Here is a 22165-nt window from a genome sequence, read left to right as displayed (position 1 = left end):
CAAGACAAGGATGTCCGCACTCACCACTACTCTTAACATAGCTTGGGAAGTCCTAGCCATGGCGATCAGAGAAGGAAAGAAATAAGAGGAATCCAAATTGGAAAGGAAGAAGTAAAACTATCCCTATTTGCAGACGACATGGTACGATACCTAGAGACTCCTAAAGACTCTCCCAGAACACGGTTAGAGCTCATCTGTGAATTTGGCAAAGTCACAGGATACAAAATTAATGCACAGAAATCGATGCCATTTCTATACACGAACAAGGAAAGAGCAGAAAGAGAAATCAGGGAAGCATTCACGTTTACCATTGCATCCAAAAGGATAGAATCCCTAGGAGGAAACTTACCTCAAGAGACAAAAGACCTGTACTCTGAAACTTTAAGACACTGATGAAAGAAATCAAAGATGATACAAGAGATGGAAAGCTATACATGCTCGTGGACTGGAAGACTTAATATTATCAACCTGATTATACTTCCTAAGGCAATGCAATCCCTATCCAATTACCAAGGACATTTCCACAGAACTGGAACAAAACATTTTGAAGTTTGTTTGGAAGCACAAAAGCCCCAGAAGAGCCAAAGACATCCCTGAAAAAGAGAAAGGGAGCTGGAGATTCGGGCTCCTGGACTCCAGACTATACCACAGAGCAACAATCCTCAAAAAACCGCATGCTACTTGCGCAAAGACAGAACTCGGCATCAGTGGAACAGGATGGAAAGCCCAGAAGGAAAGCCACCCCCACACCTACAAGCCACCTCATCTATGACAAAGGAGGCCAGACCATGCAACGGACAAAAGAAAGCCTGTTCAAGAAGGGGTGCGCGGGAAGAACGGGACAGCCACATGGAAAAGAATGAAATGAGAACACTTCCTAGCACCACCAGACGCAAAAACAGCTCCAAATGGATTAAAGACCTAGCGAGCCGACCAGAGACTCCTGCAACGCCTAGAGGAAAACATAGGCCAAACACTCCCCGACATAAACGACAGCACAGCTTCTCAGATGCACCTCTTAGACTAATGACACGAAGAAACCACAACATACCAATGGGACCTAGTCAAACTTAAAAGTTTCTCAGAGCAAAGGAAACCCTAAACAGAACGAAAAGACTTCCCACAGAATGGGAGAAAACCTTTGCAAGTGAATCAACTGACAAGGGATTCCTCTCTCCACGGTTATAATCACCCTTCTGCAGCTCCACACCAAAACAACCAAACAACCCCTTCCAAACATGGAAAAGAAGATCTCAACAGACAGTTCTCAAAGAAGACATACAGATGGCCAGAAAACACATGAAAAGATGTTCAGCATCACTCATTCTGAGAGACATGCACGTCAAAAACCACCATGACGTACCACCGTACACCAGCCAGAATGGCCATCCTCAGAAAGTCCACAAGCAATAAGTGTTGGAGAGGGTGGGGAGAAAAGGAAACCCTAGGACACGGTTGGTGGGATTGTAAATGGTGCAACCACTGTGGAAAACAGGATGGAGATGCCTCAGAAACGAAACCTAGAAGTACCATTTGAGCCAGCAATCCCACTCCTGGGCCTCTACCCAGAGAAAACCATGACTCGCAGAGACACACGAACTCCGATGTTCATCGCAGCACTCTTTGCAACTGCCGACAAGACATGGAAACCACCGAAGTGTCCATCGACAGAGGAGTGCATCAAGGAGACGTGGTACATATACACACCAGAATATTACTCGGCCACTAAAATGAATGACATGCCAGCAATTTTAGCACATGGATGGACCCAGAAATTCGCATGCTAAGGGAGGTCAGCCATACAGTGAGACCCCTACATCAAATGCTTTCAGGGACACGTGGAATCTGAACAAAGGGCAGACTGGATCTTCTTTGCAGAACAGATGCTGACTCACAGATGCTGAAAACATTACGGTTTCCAGAGGAGAAGGTTTGGGGGGTGGGGGGATGTGGTTGGGTTATAAGGTGGACATCCTGTGAAATTGGATTGTTAGGATCATTATACGACAACAGATGTGATGAATTCATCTGAGTAATGAAAAGAATAACCATAAATTTAAAAAAAAACCCGGGCCGAGTGTGGAGGGCACGACTGTCTCGGCTGCCCCTGAGAGGCAACTGTCTGTCCTGCGAAGGGCCCAGGCGGGATGGGAAGCGCTGGGTGTCTGCCTCCGGTCGTTGCTCGCAGCTTCCAGCTTCCGGGGACGTCTCTCTGTTGCACAAAGTTCTCATTATCAAAAGGGACCAAAACGACCTGTACTATAGACCTCGCTGGTTGGTGGAGGGGATCAAACGATGTTGCGGGTGCAGCAGGACTCCAACCACGTAGTCATCCACTGGGAGTTCCTGTGTGGCTCAGTGGAAACAACCCCGCCTGGGATCCAAGAGGATGCCACTTCGCTCCACGGGTAAGGATCCGGCCCTGCCGTGAGCTGTGGTGTAGGTCGCAGAGGCACCTCGGATCTGGTGTGGCTGTGGCTGCGGGGCAGGCCAGCAGCTGCAGCTCCGATTCCACCCCTTGCCTGGGACCCTCCCTGTGCCCCGGGTGCGGCCCTCAACACACAAGCATCCAGTCAAATCCCATCCACGTCGTCCTTCCCTTCGGAGTGACTCGGACCCACTCTGCTTTTGTTTCAACGCCAGGGGCGAGCCACTCTGGGGGCAGAAGCCAGGTCCAGCCTTGGGTTCCCGCTCGGGCCCCGCTCCAGCTCACCGGGTCCTCGGGATGACGGCAGCCCTCTTCGGGGGCCCAAACCCAGACGTGGGGCAGGCCAGAGGAGCCCAGCCCACCCCCAGCAGCACATGCCCCCAAAGGTCTCCTCCTGCCCTTCCAGGCCTGCCGGCCCCCTCGCCACCCCGCCTCAGCAGGCCTCTTCCAGGGCTGCTCCCCGCGGGCGGCCCTGCCACGTTTGCCCCTGCCCCCTCAGGCCTCCATGGGACCCTGGCTCCTGCGGGATCTCATCGAGCCCTTCTCCAGGCCTTCCTTGCCCCTGCCTGACCCTCCACACTCGGCTCGTCCGCTGGGGGCCTTGCCTGGCTGTTTGGCCTCCTCCCGGAGCCGTGAGTGTCACAGGCCCAGAAGGGTCCATCCTGTCAGCCGTGGATGAGCTGGACGGCCAAGGGGGAGCCCTGGGTCCTGGCTGGAGGACAGAGCCTGTATCAGGGTCCGGAAAGCCTTGCTGTCCCTCAGCCGTGCCACCATCCCTCAGCCCCTGCAGGGGAGGAGGCACACAGGACCTGCTAGCGTGGCCCCGCTTTCAGGCCCAGCTTTTGGGGAGGCCGAGATCTGGGCCATCTCTCTCCCTCCTCCCATTTGGTATTGGCAGTTTCGCTTGCTTGCTTGCTTGCTTTTTTGTTTGGTTCACTTTCCGTCTTGCTGTCTGTCCTTTTAGGGCCACAGGGCAAGGCACGTAGAAGTTCCCAGGCTAGGGGGCTAATCAGCACTGGATCGTTTAGCCGGTGAACGAGGCCGGCGATGCAACTTGCATCCTCATGGATACCAGGTGGGTTGATTTCTGCTGAGCCGCAACAGGCACTCCTTACCTTTTTTCTATTTCTCTCACTGTTGTTGTTGTTGTTTTTCTTTTCTACTTTCTTTCATTCTTTCTTGATCTGTTTTGCTTTGGAGGGCCGCACCCGGGGCATATGGCGGTTCCCAGGCTAGGGGTCGAGACGGAGCTACAGCTACTGGCCACAGCCCCAGCCCATGCCCCAGCCGCAGCCACGCAGGATCCAAGCCTCCTCTGCGACCTCCACCCACAGCTCATGGCAATGCCAGATCCTTAACCCACTGAGGGAGGCCAGGGATCAAGCATGCAAACTCATGCGTCCTAGTGGGATTTTTTCTGCTGTGCCACGATGGGACCTCCTTTTCTCACCTTTCAAGTTTGATGTGAAACGCTCTAAGCAGATCCATGCCCACACTTGTATGTGTGTTCGAGTGAATGGGTGGCTTGAACTCCTGCTGCCAGTTTGGCTCATTGGGGAAGTGGTTGAGGCTTCCTCTCCTCCTGTCCACTTGAGGGCAGGTACAAGACGGCTGCAGAAGAAACAGGGTGAGAGAGCAAGCCCCTCAGCCCCGACGCGACGAGATGGGACCTGGATGGGGCCCCTCAACCCGAGGAATGAGCCCGTTTGCTTTGGCGGGCATGTTTAAACCATGGCAACCTTGTCATTCCTCAGCTCTGTGAATCAGGATGTTCTGGATAGGGTGCAACCACATCCAAGAATGAATGCGACCCTGCGCTTGGTGCAAGGGCAGCTGCTGTGCACAAGTGCACAAGCCCCCGCCCCCGCCGTCAATTCAGCTGACTCTGGACGGTCCTCCAACGGTTTCCTGGCTCGCGGAGTTCCCGTCGTGGCTCAGCAGTTCACGCACCTGACGTGTATCCCTGAGGAAGCGGGTTCCATCCCTGGCCTCATTCCAAGGGGAAAGGATCCGGCGTGGCCGTGATCTGTGGTGTGGGTCCCAGACACGGCTTGGATCCCCTGTTGCTCTGGCTGTGCTGGAGGCCGGCAGCTCTGGCCCCGATCCGCCCCCTAGCCTGGGAACCTCCATATGCCATGGGGGAAGCCCTCAAAAGACAGAAGACAAAGGACAAAAGACACACACACAAAAATCACTTCTGTCTTCTCAATGATTGATTGAGAATAATTAGCTTTATTTATTAATTTGTGCTTTTTATTACTTCCCTGTCAATAACTACTTCCTTTTTTTATTTTTATTTTGTTTCAACGTTCTAAAAACTCTAGGCTCAAACACAAAGTGAACTATACCATAAATGACATGAATCAGAAAGAGAAATTGGACACATCTCCAAAGAGCAATCAGGAGAGGGGAAGGAGAGTGCATGTCAGGAGGGGGAGCAAGGGGATGGGGTTTGGGGGGAAGCTGATGGGGAGGGCACTGGCAGGGGCGGAGGGGACCTTGGGGAAGGTGGTTTTGGAAATGGGCCGAGGGTTCTTGAAAGAGCCAGGCCAGGACCTGGTAGAGGGGGTGCGGGAGCAGTCAGGGCAGGCACTCCCAGAAGGGCTGCTGAATGCGCCTCGGGCCCTTTGTCCCCAGCAGAGGCCGGGGCAACGTTGCCATCTAGCACAGGGAAAGGCACATCAGTGTCCGGGAATTCGGCCAGAGCAGCGCCAAGTGCCCCCTGCAGGGCTGGTGAGTGTTCGAGTGGACGGGAGACTTCTGGAGGACCAGCAGGATTTTCATCCTGCCCAGCTAGTGAGTCCTCCTGAGAGCCTGGTCCTGCAGGAGGAGGAGCAGGATTTGCATCCTGCACGGCTGGGGAGTCCTCCTGAGAGCCTCGTCCTCCGGGAGGAGGAGCAGGATTTTCATCCTGCACGGCTGCTGAGTCCTCAGGAGAGCCTTGTCCTCCAGGAGGAGGACCAGGATGTTCATCCTGCCCAGCTAGTGAGTCCTCCAGAGAGCCTCGTCCTCCAGGAGGATTATCCAGATTTTCATCCTTCCCAGCTGATGAGTCCATCTGAGAGCCTCGTCCTCCAGGAGGAGGAGCAGGATTTTCATCCCGCCCAGCTAGTGAGTCCTCCTGAGAGCCTTGTCCTCCAGGAGGAGGAGCAGGTTTTTCATCCTGCCCGGCTGGTGAGTCCTTCCAGAGAGCCTCGTCCACTCAGGAGGCAGGAGCAGGATTTTCATGCCTGCCCGGCTGGTGAGTACTCCTGAGAGCCTCGTCCTCCAGGAGGAGCACCAGGATTTTCATCCTGCCCGGCTGGGGAGTCCTCATGAGAGCCTCGTCCTCTTGGAGGAGGAGCAGGATGTTCATCCTGCTGGGCTGGTGTGTCTGCATGAGAGCATCCTCCTCCTGTTGGAGGAGCCGGATTTTCCTCCTGCCCGGCTGGAGAGTTCTCCTGAGAGCCTCGTCCTCCTGTAGGAGGAGCAGGATGTTCATTCTGCCTGGCTGGTGAGACATCCTGAGAGCCTCGTCCTCCTGGAGGAGGAACAGGATCTTCATCCTGCCCCGCTGGGGAGTCCTCATTAGTGCCTCGTCCTCCTGTAGGAGGAGCAAGATGTTCAACCTGCCCGGCTGGTGCGACAACATGAGAGCCTCGTCCTCCACGAGGAGGAACAAGATTTTCATCCTTCCCGGCTCGTGAGTCCTCATGAGAGCCTGGTCTTCCAGGAGGAGGAGCAGGATGTTCATCCTGCCTGGCTGGTGAGTCCACCTGAGAGCCTCGTCCTCCAGGAGGAGGAGCAGGATTTTCATCCGGCCCGGCTGATGAGTCCTCCTGAGAGGAGAGCCTCGTCCTCCAGGAGGAGGAACAGGATTTTCATCCTTCCCGGCTCGTGAGTCCTCCTGAGAGCCTGGTCTTCCAGGAGGAGGAGCAGGATGTTCATCCTGCCTGGCTGCTGAGGCCTCAGGAGAGCCTTGTCCTCCAGGAGGAGGACCAGGATCTTCATCCTGCCCCGCTGGGGAGTCCTCATTAGTGCCTCGTCCTCCTGTAGGAGGAGCAAGATGTTCAACCTGCCCGGCTGGCGCGACATCATGAGAACCTCGTCCTCCAGGAGGAGGAACAGGATTTTCATCCTTCCTGGCTCGTGAGTCCTCCTGAGAGCCTGGTCTTCCAGGAGGAGGAGCAGGATTTACATCCGGCCCAGCTGATGAGTCCACATGAGAGCCTTGTCCTCCAGGAGGAGGAGCAGGTTTTTCATCCGGCCCGGCTGATGAGTCCTCCTGAGAGCCTCGTCCTCCAGGAAGAGGAGAAGGATATTCATCCTGCAGGGCCGGTGTGTCTGCATGAGAGCCTCGTCCTCCTGTAGGAGGAGCCGGATATTCATCCTGCCCAGCTGGGGAGTCCTCCTGAGAGCCTCGTCCTCCTGTAGGAGGAGCAGGATGTTCAACCTGCCCGGCTGGTGAGACATCATGAGAGCCTTGTCCTCCAGGAGAAGGAAGAGGATTTTCATCCTTCCCGGCTCGTGAGTCCTCCTGAGAGCCTGGTCCTCCAGGAGGAGGAGCAGGTTTTTCATCCGGCTCAGCTAGTAAGTCCTCCTGAGAGCCTCGTCCTCCAGGAGGAGGAGCAGAATGTTCATCCTGCCTGGCTGGTGAGACATCATGAGAGCCTCGTAATCCAGGAGGAGGAGCAGGATTTTCATCCTGCCCGGCTGGTGAGTCCTCCTGAGAGCCTCGTGCTCTAGGAGGAGAAGCAGGATGTTCATCCTGCCTGGCTCGTGAGTCCTCCTGAGGGCCTCGTCCTCCTGTAGGAAGAGCAGGATTTTCATCCTGCCCTGGAGGTGAGACCTCATGAGGCTCTGGTCTACCTTCAGGAGGAGCAGCAGGTTGATCCTGCCCATGCGTTTGGTCTTCCTGGGGGCCTGGTCCTGCTGCAGGAGGCACCTTGGTTCCACCCTGCCCGGGTGGGGACTCCTCAAGAGGAGCTGGGCCTCTTGGGAGAGGAGCAGAGGGTTCATCCTCCCCGGGGGGCGAGTCCCCATGAGGACGTGAGTGTCCCTCTGAAAGAGCTACAGGTCCTCCCTGCCCGGGTGCTGAGTCCTCCTGAGAGCCTCGTCCTCCGGGAGGAGGAGCAGGATTTTCATCCTGCACAGCTGCTGAGTCCTCCTGAGAGCCTCGTCCTCCAGGAGGAGAAGCAGGATTTTCATCCTTCCCAGCTCGCGAGTCCTCCTGAGGGCCTCGTCCTCCTGGAGGAGGAGCAGGATGTTCATCCGGCCCGGCTGGTGAGTCCTCCTGAGAGCCTCGTCCTCCTGTAGGAAGAGCAGGATTTTCATCCGGGCCGGGAGGTGAGACCTCATGAGGCTCTGGTCTTCCTTCAGGAGGAGCAGCAGGTTGATCCTGCCCATGAGTTGAGTCTTCCTGGGGGCCTGGTCCTCCTGCAGGAGGCGCCTTGGTTCCACCCTGCCCGGGTGGGGACTCCTCAAGAGGAGCTGGGCCTCTTGGGAGAGGAGCAGAGGGTTCATCCTCCCCGGGGGGCGAGTCCCCATGAGGACGTGAGTGTCCCTCTGAAAGAGCTACAGGTCCTCCCTGCCCGGGTGCTGAGTCCTCCTGTGGTCTTGGACCTCCTCTGGGGGCTGCTCCAGGGTCTTTCCGCTCGGCTGGCGTCTTGGCCTCTGATTCCAGGACTCCTGCTGGAGGTGTGAGAGAGGAAGAGCTTTGGTGCCTGCCCGCCTTGCCATGTGCTCTTCCAAGGAGAGCAGTCCTCCCAGAGCCTTCCCGACCGGTCCCGGCCAGCCCCTCCTGGCTCTGCTCTCCTGCAGGCGGGGCGTGTGCCTTTGTCTTGGCTCCTGGCCCAACACCATCCTCTGGGGACTCCCCGCTGTGCGGCCCCCACCTCAGCTCCCCCCACCGCGCCCAGAGCCCCGGCCCCCTCTTCTCACCTTCAGGCTGGGCCTCAGGGGGGGCCAGGCCTTCCAGGGTTGTCAGGCTCGTGTGGACGGTGTCTTCATGGCCACAGCTGGCGCTCCTGCGCTCCCCACCAGCCCGGCAGAGGACCCCGGGGAGCAGTCTGTGTGGAGGTTCCTCGGGTGGCCTTCTGCCTTCCTCACCCCGTTCCTGGCGGGTCTCAGGTGGGGGACTCTGCAATGACAGTGAGCGTCAGAGGGCCCGGCCCCGAGGCGTCAGAGCCCTGTGGGGCTGTTAGCTTCTCGCTGCTTCTGCTGCCCCCTTGACCTTCGGCTCCCAGAACAGGGGAGGCCTTGCCTGCTCAGACACCACAGCCCCGCCACACACCAGTGGCTCCCCCCTGACCCGGGAGGAACGAGAGCCCCCTGGAGGGCTGGGGGTACCGCTGGCACGCAGGGCTCGGCCCTGACTCCACACCTACCCCCCTCAGCCCCCTGCTTCTCCCCAGCCAGCTGTGTCCTGGGATGTGGACAAGGCCCTGCCCAGCAGGCCTCCGAGCCCGCGTCAGCCGGCTCTTGCTTGAGGCGGACCCACCCCTCACCACCCGCCTCTGCTCAAAGTCATCCAGGGAGGGGACATGGGGCTCCCGTGTGGGATCCGAGAGGTCCCTGCCCTTGGCTGGAGCTCCCTCTCCCGGTGTTACCTCTGGGTCCCTGCGGGCAACGGCCCATAGGCGTCCGCCTCGTGTTCTCATCCAGGTTCTGCAGGCTTGGCAGAGGCCATCTCTGCCGCGACGACGCCTGCGGCCTCGGCCTCGGCCCCGGGAGAGCGGGATGCAGCAGAGCCAGTCCATCCCTCCTCCGTCCTCTCCTGGACTGGACCAGTAGGTGCCGGGCTCCCAGGTTCCAAGTTCCGTTGGCCTCTGTCGCCAGGGAAGTGAGGTCACTTCCTGGGGTCCCCCCAACTGGCCTTCCTCCTTCCCCACAGCTCCCCCAGGGTCCCTCTGGGCTGCTCCAGCTCCCCTCCCCCCACCAACCCCATGGTCTCGTGCTGTGAACAACGGTCTTGGGCATTTGACAGGGATGGCGGTGACTCTGTGGACTGCCTCGGGGAGCATGGTCCTTGGGCTACTATAGGCTCTTGCAACGCAAGAGCAAGGTGTGTCTTGCCATCTGTTTGCGTCCTCTGGGATTGCTTGCATCAGCATCTGGGGGGTTCTGCATCTCTCCAGGGAGGTCTCTTCCTCAGCCGTCTCTTCTTTGGGAGGTGACGGCAAATGGGATCGTTTCCCCGATGTCTCTCTCCGAGCTCTCGTTCCCAGGGTAGAGAAAGGCACTCGGTTTCTGTGCCTTCAGGGTGCCTCCTGCGACTTGGCCCCATTCACTGAGGCGCTCTACCCGTTTTCTGGGAGCGTCTTGAGGGGTCTGCGGGGATAGGATCATGTCATGTGCATTGAGGGGTCGCTTGACTTCTTCCTTTCCGATGCGGATTCCTTTTGTGTCTTGTTCTTCTCTGAGGGCCCTGGCTAGGTAGGACTTGCAAAACTGTGTCAACCAGCAATAGGACCCCTAGCACAGGACTCTGCACATGCCGAGGGTGCGGCCCTGAAACGTCAAACGACAAAAGACACACAGACACACAGACACACACACACACACACACAGAGACACACGGAAAGTTCCGTTGTTCTCCATGATGGATTTCATAAGCATTAGCTTTCTTTATTTCTGTTTGCCTTTTAGCGCCACACCTGTGGCATAGGGGAAGCTCCCAGGCCGGGGTGGCGTCGGAGCTGCCGCTGCCGGCCTCCATCGCAGCCACAGCAACGCAGGATCCGAGCCTCGTCTGCGACCTACACCACAGCTCACGGCAATGCCGGATCCTTCACCCACGGAGCGAGGCCAGCCATCACACCTGTGGCCTCATGGCTACCAGGCAGGGTCCTTGCCACTGAGCCCCATCGGGAACTCCTCATAGCAGTGAACTTTCCACCTCGACGTATGCACATATTCTCCTTCCTAATAGGAAGACCCACTTTCCAAAGAGATTGGCTGGAGTTCCCACTGGGGCTCAGTGGGTTCGTGCTCCAGTCGTGTCTGTGGAGGCACCCGTTGGATCTCCAGCCCTGTGCGGTGGGGAAAGGATCGGGCATTTCGGCAACGGTGCTGTGGGTCGTAGGCGCGGCTCAGATTCCATCCCTGGTCGGGAACTTCCATGTGCCACAGGTACCGCTGAGAAAGAAGACAGGATATATACGTAGAATAAACTAGGCAAAGATTGGTGGCGTGCCCGTGGTGGTGCAGCAGCATCAAATGGGACGAGGCTGCGTGAGGATGCCCGATCGATCCCTGGCCTCACTTCAGGGGGGGTCGGGGATCGGGCATTGCCGCGAGCTGTGGCGTGGGTCGCAGACGTGGCTCGGGTCCCGCGTGGCTGTGGCTGTGGCTGTGGCTGAGGCTGAGGCTGTGGGGCAGGCCAGCAGCTGCAGCTCCGATTCCACCCCTTGCCTGGGACCCTCCCTGTGCCCCGGGTGCGGCCCTCAACACACAAGCATCCAGTCAAATCCCATCCACGTCGTCCTTCCCTTCGGAGTGACTCGGACCCACTCTGCTTTTGTTTCAACGCCAGGGGCGAGCCACTCTGGGGGCAGAAGCCAGGTCCAGCCTTGGGTTCCCGCTCGGGCCCCGCTCCAGCTCACCGGGTCCTCGGGATGACGGCAGCCCTCTTCGGGGGCCCAAACCCAGATGTGGGGCAGGCCAGAGGAGCCCGGCCCACCCCCAGCAGCACGCACCCCCAAAGGTCTCCTCCTGCCCTTCCAGGCCTGCCGGCCCCCTCGCCACCCGCCTCAGCAGGCCTCTTCCGGGGCTGCTCCCCCCGGGGGGTCCTGCCAAGCTGCCCCCGCCCCCTCGGCCTCCATGGGACCCTGGCTCCTGCGGGATCTCGTCGAGCCCTTCTCCAGGCCTTCCTTGCCCCTGCCTGACCCTCCACACTCGGCTCAGCACCCGCTCGTCCGCTGGGGGCCTTGCCCGGCTGTTTGGCCTCCTCCCGGAGCCGTGAGTGTCACAGGCCCGGAAGGGTCCATCCTGTCAGCCGTGGATGAGCTGGACGGCCAAGGGGGAGCCCTGGGTCCTGGCTGGAGGACAGAGCCTGTATCAGGGTCCGGAACGCCTCGCTGTCCCTCAGCCGTGCCACCATCCCTCAGCCCCCGCAGGGGAGGAGACACACAGGACCTGCTAGCGTGGCCCCGCTTGCTGGCCCAGGGTTTGGAGAGGGAGCGGTCTGGGCCTTCTCTCTCCCTCCTCCCATTTGGTTTTGGCTGCCTCGCTTGCTTGCTTGCTTGCTTCTTCGTTTGGTGTGACTTTCTGTCTTGCTGGCTTTCTTTTTAGGGCCACAGGGCAAGGCACATAGAAGTTCCCAGGCTAGGAGACAGATCAACACTGGATCGTTTAGCCAGTGAGCAAGGCCAGGGTTGGAACCTGCATCCTCATGGATACCCGGTGGGTTCACTGCTGCCGAGCCGCCACAGGCACTCCTTATCTTTCTTCTATTTCCCTCACTGTTTTGTTTCTTTTCTTACTTTCGTTCGGTCTTTCTTTTTCTGTTTTGCTTTGGAAGGCCGCATCCGGGGCATATGGCGGTTCCCAGGCTAGGGATCAAGTCGGAGCTACAGCTGCCGGCCAGAGCCAGAGCCAGAGCCAGAGCCAGAGCCACACAGGATCCAAACCTCCTCTGCGACCTCCACCACAGCTCACGGCAACGCCAGATCCTTAACCCACTGAGCAGGCTAGGGATGGAACTTGCATCCTCGTGGATACCCAGTGGCTTCATTTCTGATGCACCCCAACAGGGAAATCTGATTTGTTTTAAATTTTAAAACTTGACTTTAAATGCTCTAGTCAAAGCCAGTGCCCAAGCGTGTGTGTGTGTTCGAGGGCACGGATGGCTTGAACTTGTGCTGCCGGTTTTGCTCCCTGGGGAGGTGGATGAAGCGACCTCTCCTCCTGTCCGCATGAGGGCAGGTACGAGAGGGCTGCGGAAGAAACAGGTGGAGAGAGCAAGTCCCTCAGCCCCGAGGCTGAGAGCCGGGACGTCGATGGGGCCCCTCAGGCCGAGGAATGTGCCCGTTTGCTTTGGCGGGCATTTTTAAACAGTGGCAATCTTGTCATCCCTCAGCTCTGCAAATCAGGAGGTTCTTGACACTGTGCAACCACATCCAAGAATGAATGCGACCCTGCGCTTGGTGAAAGGGCAGCTGCTGTGCACGAGTGCACAAGCCCCCGCCCCCGCCGTCAATTCAGCTGACTTTGGACGGTCCTCCAACGGTTTCCTGGCTCTCGGAGTTCCCGTCGTGGCTCAGCGGTTCACGTGCCTGACGCACATCCCTGAGGAAGCGGGTTCAATCCCTGGCCTCACTTGAGGGGAAAGGCTCCGGCGGGGCCGAGAGCTGTGGTGTGGGCCCCAGACACGGCTTGGATCCCCTGTCGCTGTGGCTGTGCTGGAGGCCGGCAGCTCGGGCTCCGATGGACCCCCACCCCCACCCCACCCCCGCCCCCCTGCCCAGCCTGGGAACGTCCATGTGCTGCGGGGGTGGCCCTCAAAAGACAGAAGACAAAAGACAAAAAAAAAAAAATCGTTTCTCTCTTCTCAGTGATCGATGGATAATAATTCACTTTATTTATTAATTTTTGCTTTTTCTTATTTCCCTATCAATAACTACCTTATCTTTTTATTTTAATTTTGTTTCAACTTTCTAAACTTTCTAGGCTCACAACATAAATTAAACTATGCTATAGATGATATGGAAGAGGAAGAGAAATTGGACACACATCCAAAGAGCAATCGGGAGAGGGGAAGGAGAGTCCGTGTCAGGAGGGGGAGCAGGGGGATGGGGTTTGGGGGGAGCTGATGGGGAGGGCACTGGCAGGGGCGGAGGGGACCTTGGGGAAGGTGGTTTTGGAAGTGGGCCCAGGGTTCTTGAAAGAGCCAGGCCAGGACCCAGGGTAGGGGGTGCGGGAGCAGTCAGGGCAGGCACTCCCAGAAGGGCTGCTGAATGCTCCTCAGGTCCTTTGTCCCCGGCGGAGGCCGGGGCAACGTTGCCATCCACCACAGGGAAAGGCACATCAGTGTCTGGGGATGCGGCCGGAGCCGCGTTTTCATCCTGCCCGGCTGGTGAGTCCACCTGAGAGCCTCGTCCTCCTGTAGGAGGAGCAGGATTTTCATCACCTCCCTGCCCAGGAGGTGAGGTCTCCTGAGGCTCTGGTCCTCCATCCGGAGGAGCAGCAGGTTGAGCCTGCCCGTGGGCTGAGTCTTGATGGGGGCCTGGTCCTCCTGCAGGAGGCACCTTGGTTCCACCCTGCCCGAGTGGGGACTCCTCAAGAGGAGCTGGGCCTCTTGGGAGAGGAGCAGAGGGTTCATCCTCCCCTGGGGACGAGTCCCCACGAGGACGTGAGTGTCCCTCTGAAAGAGCCAGAGGTCCTCCCTGCCCGGGTGCTGAGTCCTCCTGTGGTCTTGGACCTCCTCTGGGGGCTGCTCCAGGGTCTTTCCGCTCGGCTGGCGTCTTGGCCTCTGGCTCCGGGTCTCCTGCTGGAGGTGTGAGAGAGGAAGAGCTTTGGTGCCTGCCCGCCTTGCCATGTGCTCTTCCAAGGAGAGCAGTCTTCCCAGAGCCTTCCCGACCAGTCCCGGCCAGCGCCTCCTGGCTCTGCTGTCCTCCAGGCGGGGCGTGTGCCTTTGTCTTGGCTCCTGGCCCAACACCATCCTCTGGGGACTCCCCGCTGTGCGGCCCCCACCTCAGCTCCCCCCACACGCCCCGAGCCCCGGCCCCCTCTTCTCACCTTCAGGCTGGGCCTCAGGGGGGGCCAGGCCTTCCAGGGTTGTCAGGCTCGTGTGGACGGTGTCTTCATGGCCACAGCTGGCGGTGCCGTGCTCACCACCAGCCCGGCAGAGGACCCCGGGGAGCGGCCTGCGTGGAGGTTCCTCGGGAGGCCTTCTGCCTTCCTCACCCAGCTCCTGGCGGGTCTCAGGTGGGGGACTCTGCAATGACAGTGAGCGTCAGAGGGCCCGGCCCCGAGGCGTCAGAGCTCTGTGGGGCTGTTAGCTTCTCGCTGCTTCTGCTGCCCCCTTGACCTTCTGCTCCCAGGTCAGGGGAGGCCTTGCCTGCTCAGACACCGCACCCCCGCCACATGCCAGCGGCCCCCCGTGACCCGGGAGGAACGAGAGTCCCCTGGAGGGCTGGGGGTACCGTTTGCACACAGGGCTCGGCCCTGACTCCAACCACCCCCCTCCTCGGCCCCCCGCTTCTCCCCAGCCAGCTGTGTCCTGGGATGTGGACAAGCCCTGCCCAGCAGGTCAGCCGGCTCTTGCTTGAGGCGGACCCACCCCTCACCACCCGCCTCTGCTCAAAGTCATCCAGGGAGGGGACATGGGGCTCCCGTGTGGGATCCGAGAGGTCCCTGCCCTTGGCTGGAGCTCCCTCTCCCGGTGTTACCTCTGGGTCCCTGCGGGCAACGGCCCATAGGCGTCCGCCTCGTGTTCTCATCCAGGTTCTGCAGGCTTGGCAGAGGCCATCTCTGCCGCGACGACGCCTGCGGCCTCGGCCTCGGCCCCGGGAGAGCGGGATGCAGCAGAGCCAGTCCATCCCTCCTCCGTCCTCTCCTGGACTGGACCAGTAGGTGCCGGGCTCCCAGGTTCCAAGTTCCGTTGGCCTCTGTCGCCAGGGAAGTGAGGTCACTTCCTGGGGTCCCCCCAACTGGCCTTCCTCCTTCCCCACAGCTCCCCCAGGGTCCCTCTGGGCTGCTCCAGCTCCCCTCCCCCCACCAACCCCATGGTCTCGTGCTGTGAACAACGGTCTTGGGCATTTGACAGGGATGGCGGTGACTCTGTGGACTGCCTCGGGGAGCATGGTCCTTGGGCTACCATAGGCTCTTGCAACGCAAGAGCAAGGTGTGTCTTGCCATCTGTTTGCGTCCTCTGGGATTGCTTGCATCAGCATCTGGGGGGTTCTGCATCTCTCCAGGGAGGTCTCTTCCTCAGCCGTCTCTTCTTTGGGAGGTGACGGCAAATGGGATCGTTTCCCCGATGTCTCTCTCCGAGCTCTCGTTCCCAGGGTAGAGAAAGGCACTCGGTTTCTGTGCCTTCAGGGTGCCTCCTGCGACTTGGCCCCATTCACTGAGGCGCTCTACCCGTTTTCTGGGAGCGTCTTGAGGGGTCTGCGGGGATAGGATCATGTCATGTGCATTGAGGGGTCGCTTGACTTCTTCCTTTCCGATGCGGATTCCTTTTGTGTCTTGTTCTTCTCTGAGGGCCCTGGCTAGGTAGGACTTGCAAAACTATGTCAGCCAGCAATAGGACCTCTAGCACAGGACTCTGCACATGCCGAGGGGGAAGCCCTGAAAAGACAAACAACACAAGACCCACGCACACACACAAAGTTGCATTGTTCTCCATGACGGATTTCCTAAGCATCAGCTTTCTTTAATTCTGTTTGCATGTGAAGGCCACCCCTGTGGCATAGGGGAAGTACCCAGGCCTGGATGGCATCGGAGCTGCAGCTGCTGGCCTCCCACCCCCTCCCCCGCCATCGCAATGCAGGATCCGAGCCTCGTCTGCGACCTACACCACAGCTCACGGCAATGCCGGCTCCTTCACCCACGGAGTGAGGCCAGCCATCACACCTGTGTCCTCATGGCTACTAGGCAGGGTCCTTACCACTGAGCCCCAACGGGAACCCCTCACAGCAATGAACTTTCCACCTCGACATATGCACACATTCTCCTTCCTAATAGGAAGAGCTTCTTTCCAAAAACATTGGCTGGAGTTCCCACTGGGGCTCAGTGGGGTCATGATCCAGTCGTGTCTGTGGAGGCACCCATTGGATCTCTAGCCCTGTGCAGTGGGGACAGGATCTGGCATTTCAGCAATGGTGGCGTAGGTCACAGGTTCAGCTCAGATTCCATCCCTGGGCGGGAACTTCCCTATGCCCCAGATGCAGCTGAGAACTCTCTCTCTCTCTCTCTCTCTCTCTCTCTCTCTCTATATATATATATATATATATATATATATATATATACACACACACACACATATATGTATGTATGTATGTATGAAAGTACACACACACACATATATATACATATATCTGTGTACACACATATATACATATATGTAGGTATGTACATGTATGATACTTTAAATATAGACTGGTGTCATGGCCCTGTTGGTGGGGCAGAATCAAATGGGACTAGGATGGGTGAGGATGCACGCCTGAGCCCTGGCCTCACTTCAGTGGGGGTCGGGGTTTGGGCATTGCCGTGAGCTGTGGTGTCGGTCACAGTCGTGCCTCGGATCCCACATGGCTGGGGCTGGGGCTGGGGCTGGGGCTGGGGCTATGGCTGTGGCTGGCAGCTGTAGCTCCAGTTCCACCCCTTCCTGGGAACTTCCACACGCGGTGGGTGTGGGCCCTCCAGTGCAAAAAAAAAACCCACCAAAACTCAGGAGACTATAGAAAAACTATTGGCCTTGAGGAAGCCTTGGAAACCTCGGGCGGCTCAGGTCTCGACCGAGGTTTTGGCTTAGGACAGACCTCCACTCCAAACTCCCAGGACCTTCCCATCGTGTAGGGCCTCCCACCTGGGCTGCCCCGGCTCGGACGCTCCCCAGTGCGCGGTGAGCAGACGCTCCTGGGCCCCCATGGGAGCCCAGCAGCCTGAGGGCTCCGTGGACACCAGGGGCTGGCCTCGACTGGCCTCCCTCACCCTGCAAGGGGGAAAAGCCTGCCAAAGCTTTGGCGACCATTCCTTGAATCCCGGGCCGAGGGTGAAGGTCCCGACTCTCTCGGCTGCCCCTGAGAAGCAACTGTCTGTCCTGCGAAGGGCCCAGGGGGGACGTGACGTCCTGGGAGTCTGGCTTCGTCTGCCTCCGCTCGTTGCTCGCAGCGTCAAGCTGCCGGGGACGTCTCTCTAGTCCGCAAAATTCTCATTACCCGAAGGGACCAAAACAACCGGTGCTATTGGCCTCACTGGTTTGTGGAGGGGATCAAACGATGTTGTGGGTGTCATAGGACTCTGACCAAGGAATCATCCACTGGGAGTTCCCGTCGTGGCTCAGTGGTAACAACCCCGACTGGGATCCAAGAGGATGCCGCTTCGCTCCACGGGTAAGGATCCGGCCCTGCCGTGAGCTGTGGTGGTGCAGGTCGCAGACGTGGCTCAGTTCCCCTGTTGCCGTGGCTGTGGTGGAGCCCGGCAGCTCTGGCTCTGATGGACCCCCTGGCCTGGCCACGTTCACGTGTTCAGGGTTCGGCCCTCAAAAGACCAAAGACACACCAAAACATCGTTTCTTTCTGCTCAGTGATTGAATTCCTTGTGATTTACTTTATTTAGTGTTGCTTTCTTTTCTTTCCTAACAATAACTACTTTCTGGTTTGATGTTTACTTTCAAGGGTCAACTTGTAGGCTTCAAACGTAAAGTCAAATATAGTATAAACGATATGGAAGAGGAACAGAAATTGAGCAGACATCCAAAGACAAATGAGGAGAGGGGAAGGAGAGGACATTTCGGGAGGGGGAGCAGGGGGATGGGGTTTGGGGGGAGCTGATGGGGAGGGCCCTTGGAGCGGCTGAGGGGACCTTGGGGAAGGTGCTTTTCTAAAGTGGCCTGGGGTTCCTGCCAGAGCCAGGCCAGGACCCAGTATAGGGGGTGCTGGAACCGTCAGGGCAGGCTCTGCCTGCAGGGCTGCTGCATTCTCCTCGGGCCCTTGTTCTCCTGCAGAGGCCTGGGAAAGGTTTCCAACCAGCAGAGGGAACCTCTCCTCAGGGTCTGGGGAAGCTGCCAGAGCGGTGGCAGAGTCTCCTTGCAGGGCTCGTGAGTCCTCCTGAGGCCCTGGGCCTCCTGCAGGAGGAGCACCAGGTTCACCCTGCCCGGGGGGGTGACTCCTCATGAGGGGCTGAGCCTCCTGCGAGAGGAGCAGTGTGTTCGTCCTGCCCCGGGGGTGAGTCCACATGAGGGCCTGGGCCTCCCGGAGGAGGAGCAGCAATTTCATCCTGCCCGGGGGGTGAGTCCTCATGAGGGCCTGGGCCTCCTGCAGGAGCAGCTGCAGGGTTATCCTGCCCAGGGGGTGACATCTGAGCCCCGCCTGGGCCGTACACCACAGTTCATGGCAACACCAGATCCTTAACCCACGGAGGGAGGCCAGGGATGAAACCCACATCCTTCTGGATACCAGTCAGCTTCGTTAACCGATGAGCTATGACAGGAACTCCAAAAGTGTCCCAGTCCCAGGGAAAAGAAAAGTGAAAAGGATGAATGGACAAGTCACAAGAACTGAAATGGAAACTGCTATTACAAAATGTCCAACAAACAAAAGTCCAGGACCAGATGGCTTCACAGCCAAATTCTATCAAACATGTAGAGAAGAGCTAACACCTATCCTTCTCAAACCATTTCCAAAAACTGCAGAGGAAGGGATACTCTCAAGCTCCTTCTATAAGGCCACCATCACCCTGATACCAAAGCCCGACACAGACACCACAAAAAAGAAAACTACAGGCCCGTTTCACTGAGGGGAACATCGATGCAAAACTCCTCAACAAAATGCTAGCAAACCGCATCCATCAGTACGTTCCAAGGATTGTACATCACGATCAAGTGGGATTCAGCCCCAGGACGCACGTGTTCTTCCACATCCGCACATCCATCGGTGTGATGCACCACATTAACAAACCGAAGAGGAAAACCCCCACGATCCTCTCAAGAGATGCGGGAACAGCCTTTGTCTGACAAGATCCAACACCCAAGTGTCTGATAAAAACCCTTCAGAAAGTGGGCATAGCAGGAACCTACCTCAACATCACAAAGGCCGTGTGTGACAAACCCACAGCGAACATGATGCTCAATGGCGAAAAGCTGAAAGAATTCCCGCTGAGATCAGGAACAAGACAAGGATGTCCGCACTCACCACTACTCTTCAACATAGCTTGGGAAGTCCTAGCCATGGCGATCAGAGAAGGAAAAGAAATAAGAGGAATCCAAATTGGAAAGGAAGAAGTAAAACTATCCCTATTTGCAGACGACATGGTACGATACCTAGAGACTCCTAAAGACTCTCCCAGAACACGGTTAGAGCTCATCTGTGAATTTGGCAAAGTCACAGGATACAAAATTAATGCACAGAAATCGATGCCATTTCTATACACGAACAAGGAAAGAGCAGAAAGAGAAATCAGGGAAGCATTCACGTTTACCATTGCATCCAAAAGGATAGAATCCCTAGGAGGAAACTTACCTCAAGAGACAAAAGACCTGTACTCTGAAAACTTTAAGACACTGATGAAAGAAATCAAAGATGATACAAAGAGATGGAAAGCTATACCATGCTCGTGGACTGGAAGACTTAATATTATCAACCTGATTATACTTCCTAAGGCAATGCAATCCCTATCCAATTACCAAGGACATTTTCCACAGAACTGGAACAAAACATTTTGAAGTTTGTTTGGAAGCACAAAAGCCCCAGAAGAGCCAAAGACATCCTGAAAAAGAGAAAGGGAGCTGGAGGATTCGGGCTCCTGGACTCCAGACTATACCACAGAGCAACAATCCTCAAAACCGCATGCTACTTGCGCAAAGACAGAACTCGGCATCAGTGGAACAGGATGGAAAGCCCAGAAGGAAAGCCACCCCACACCTACAGCCACCTCATCTATGACAAAGGAGGCCAGACCATGCAACGGGCAAAAGACAGCCTGTTCAAGAAGGGGTGCCGGGAAGACGGGACAGCCACATGGAAAAGAATGAAATGAGAACACTTCCTAGCACCAGACGCAAAAACAAGCTCCAAATGGATTAAAGACCTAGCGAGCCGACCAGAGACCCTGCAACGCCTAGAGGAAAACATAGGCCAAACACTCCCCGACATAAACGACAGCAACAGCTTCTCAGATGCACCTCTTAGACTAATGACACGAAGAACCACAACATACCAATGGGACCTAGTCAAACTTAAAAGTTTCTTCAGAGCAAAGGAAACCCTAAACAGAACGAAAAGACTTCCCACAGAATGGGAGAAAACCTTTGCAAGTGAATCAACTGACAAGGGATTCCTCTCTCACGGTTATAATCACCTTCTGCAGCTCCACACCAAAACAACAAACAACCCCTTCCAAACATGGAAAGAAGATCTCAACAGACAGTTCTCAAAGAAGACATACAGATGGCCAGAAAACACATGAAAAGATGTTCAGCATCACTCATTCTGAGAGACATGCACGTCAAAACCACCATGACGTACCACCGTACACCAGCCAGAATGGCCATCCTCAGAAAGTCCACAAGCAATAAGTGTTGGAGAGGGTGGGGAGAAAAAGGAACCCTAGGACACGGTTGGTGGGATTGTAAATGGGTGCAACCACTGTGGAAAACAGGATGGAGATGCCTCAGAAAACGAAACCTAGAAGTACCATTTGAGCCAGCAATCCCACTCCTGGGCCTCTACCCAGAGAAAACCATGACTCGCAGAGACACACGAACTCCGATGTTCATCGCAGCACTCTTTGCAACATGCCGACAAGACATGGAAACCACCGAAGTGTCCATCGACAGAGGAGTGCATCAAGGAGACGTGGTACATATACACACCAGAATATTACTCGGCCACTAAAATGAATGACATGCCAGCAATTTTAGCAACATGGATGGACCCAGAAATTCGCATGCTAAGGGAGGTCAGCCATACAGTGAGACCCCAACATCAAATGCTTTCAGGGACACGTGGAATCTGAACAAAGGGCAGACTGATCTTCTTTGCAGAACAGATGCTGACTCACAGATGCTGAAAACATTACGGTTTCCAGAGGAGAAGGTTTGGGGGGTGGGGGGATGTGGTTGGGTTATAAGGTGGACATCCTGTGAAATTGGATTGTTAGGATCATTATACGACAACAGATGTGATGAATTCATCTGAGTAATGAAAAGAATAACCATAAATTTAAAAAAAACCCGGGCCGAGTGTGGAGGGCACGACTGTCTCGGCTGCCCCTGAGAGGCAACTGTCTGTCCTGCGAAGGGCCCAGGCGGGATGGGAAGCGCTGGGTGTCTGCCTCCGGTCGTTGCTCGCAGCTTCCAGCTTCCGGGGACGTCTCTCTGTTGCACAAAGTTCTCATTATCAAAAGGGACCAAAACGACCTGTACTATAGACCTCGCTGGTTGGTGGAGGGGATCAAACGATGTTGCGGGTGCAGCAGGACTCCAACCACGTAGTCATCCACTGGGAGTTCCTGTGTGGCTCAGTGGAAACAACCCCGCCTGGGATCCAAGAGGATGCCACTTCGCTCCACGGGTAAGGATCCGGCCCTGCCGTGAGCTGTGGTGTAGGTCGCAGAGGCACCTCGGATCTGGTGTGGCTGTGGCTGCGGGGCAGGCCAGCAGCTGCAGCTCCGATTCCACCCCTTGCCTGGGACCCTCCCTGTGCCCCGGGTGCGGCCCTCAACACACAAGCATCCAGTCAAATCCCATCCACGTCGTCCTTCCCTTCGGAGTGACTCGGACCCACTCTGCTTTTGTTTCAACGCCAGGGGCGAGCCACTCTGGGGGCAGAAGCCAGGTCCAGCCTTGGGTTCCCGCTCGGGCCCCGCTCCAGCTCACCGGGTCCTCGGGATGACGGCAGCCCTCTTCGGGGGCCCAAACCCAGACGTGGGGCAGGCCAGAGGAGCCCAGCCCACCCCCAGCAGCACATGCCCCCAAAGGTCTCCTCCTGCCCTTCCAGGCCTGCCGGCCCCCTCGCCACCCGCCTCAGCAGGCCTCTTCCAGGGCTGCTCCCCGCGGGCGGCCCTGCCACGTTGCCCCCTGCCCCCTCAGGCCTC

The 22165-nt window shown here is 57.2% G+C and overlaps 1 protein-coding gene across 3 annotated transcripts; it reads left to right on the top strand.

Annotated features, from left to right (window-relative positions):
* The first annotated feature begins 7569 nt into the window (after window positions 1-7569).
* On the top strand, window positions 7570-12800 carry LOC125116436 (uncharacterized). Of its 3 annotated transcripts, none has more exons than XM_047761652.1 (6): window positions 7570-8536; window positions 9071-9195; window positions 10338-10537; window positions 10941-11111; window positions 11699-11809; window positions 12486-12800. In XM_047761652.1, exons 1-6 carry the CDS (start codon window positions 8145-8147, stop codon window positions 12507-12509), a joined length of 1023 nt encoding a protein of 340 aa, XP_047617608.1. In that variant the 5' UTR covers window positions 7570-8144; the 3' UTR covers window positions 12510-12800. The 3 variants fall into 3 exon arrangements, 2 of the variants coding, with proteins under 2 accessions (XP_047617608.1, XP_047617607.1); XM_047761651.1 differs by having other exon boundaries at window positions 10941-11365; XR_007132323.1 differs by having other exon boundaries at window positions 9071-9470; window positions 10941-11809.
* The last annotated feature ends 9365 nt before the right edge of the window (window positions 12801-22165 follow it).

This window comes from Phacochoerus africanus, chromosome 15 (assembly GCF_016906955.1).
Source record: "Phacochoerus africanus isolate WHEZ1 chromosome 15, ROS_Pafr_v1, whole genome shotgun sequence".
NCBI classification, from domain to species: domain Eukaryota; kingdom Metazoa; phylum Chordata; class Mammalia; order Artiodactyla; family Suidae; genus Phacochoerus; species Phacochoerus africanus.
Note: the sequence above shows the minus strand (reverse complement) of the source record. Positions and strands in the feature narration are given on the sequence as shown.

What these genes read in the sequence shown, in the direction of transcription:
- LOC125116436 (XM_047761651.1), top strand. Translation starts at nt 8,145, where the DNA reads ATGTGCTCTTCCAAGGAGAGCAGTCCTCCCAGAGCCTTCCCGACCGGT. An exon ending in CCGTTCCTGGCGGGTCTCAG is followed by an intron (nt 8,537 to 9,070) that starts GTGGGGGACTCT and finishes GTTCTCATCCAG; the next exon opens with GTTCTGCAGGCTTGGCAGAG. An exon ending in GGAACTTCCATGTGCCACAG is followed by an intron (nt 10,538 to 10,940) that starts GTACCGCTGAGA and finishes TTTCAACGCCAG; the next exon opens with GGGCGAGCCACTCTGGGGGC.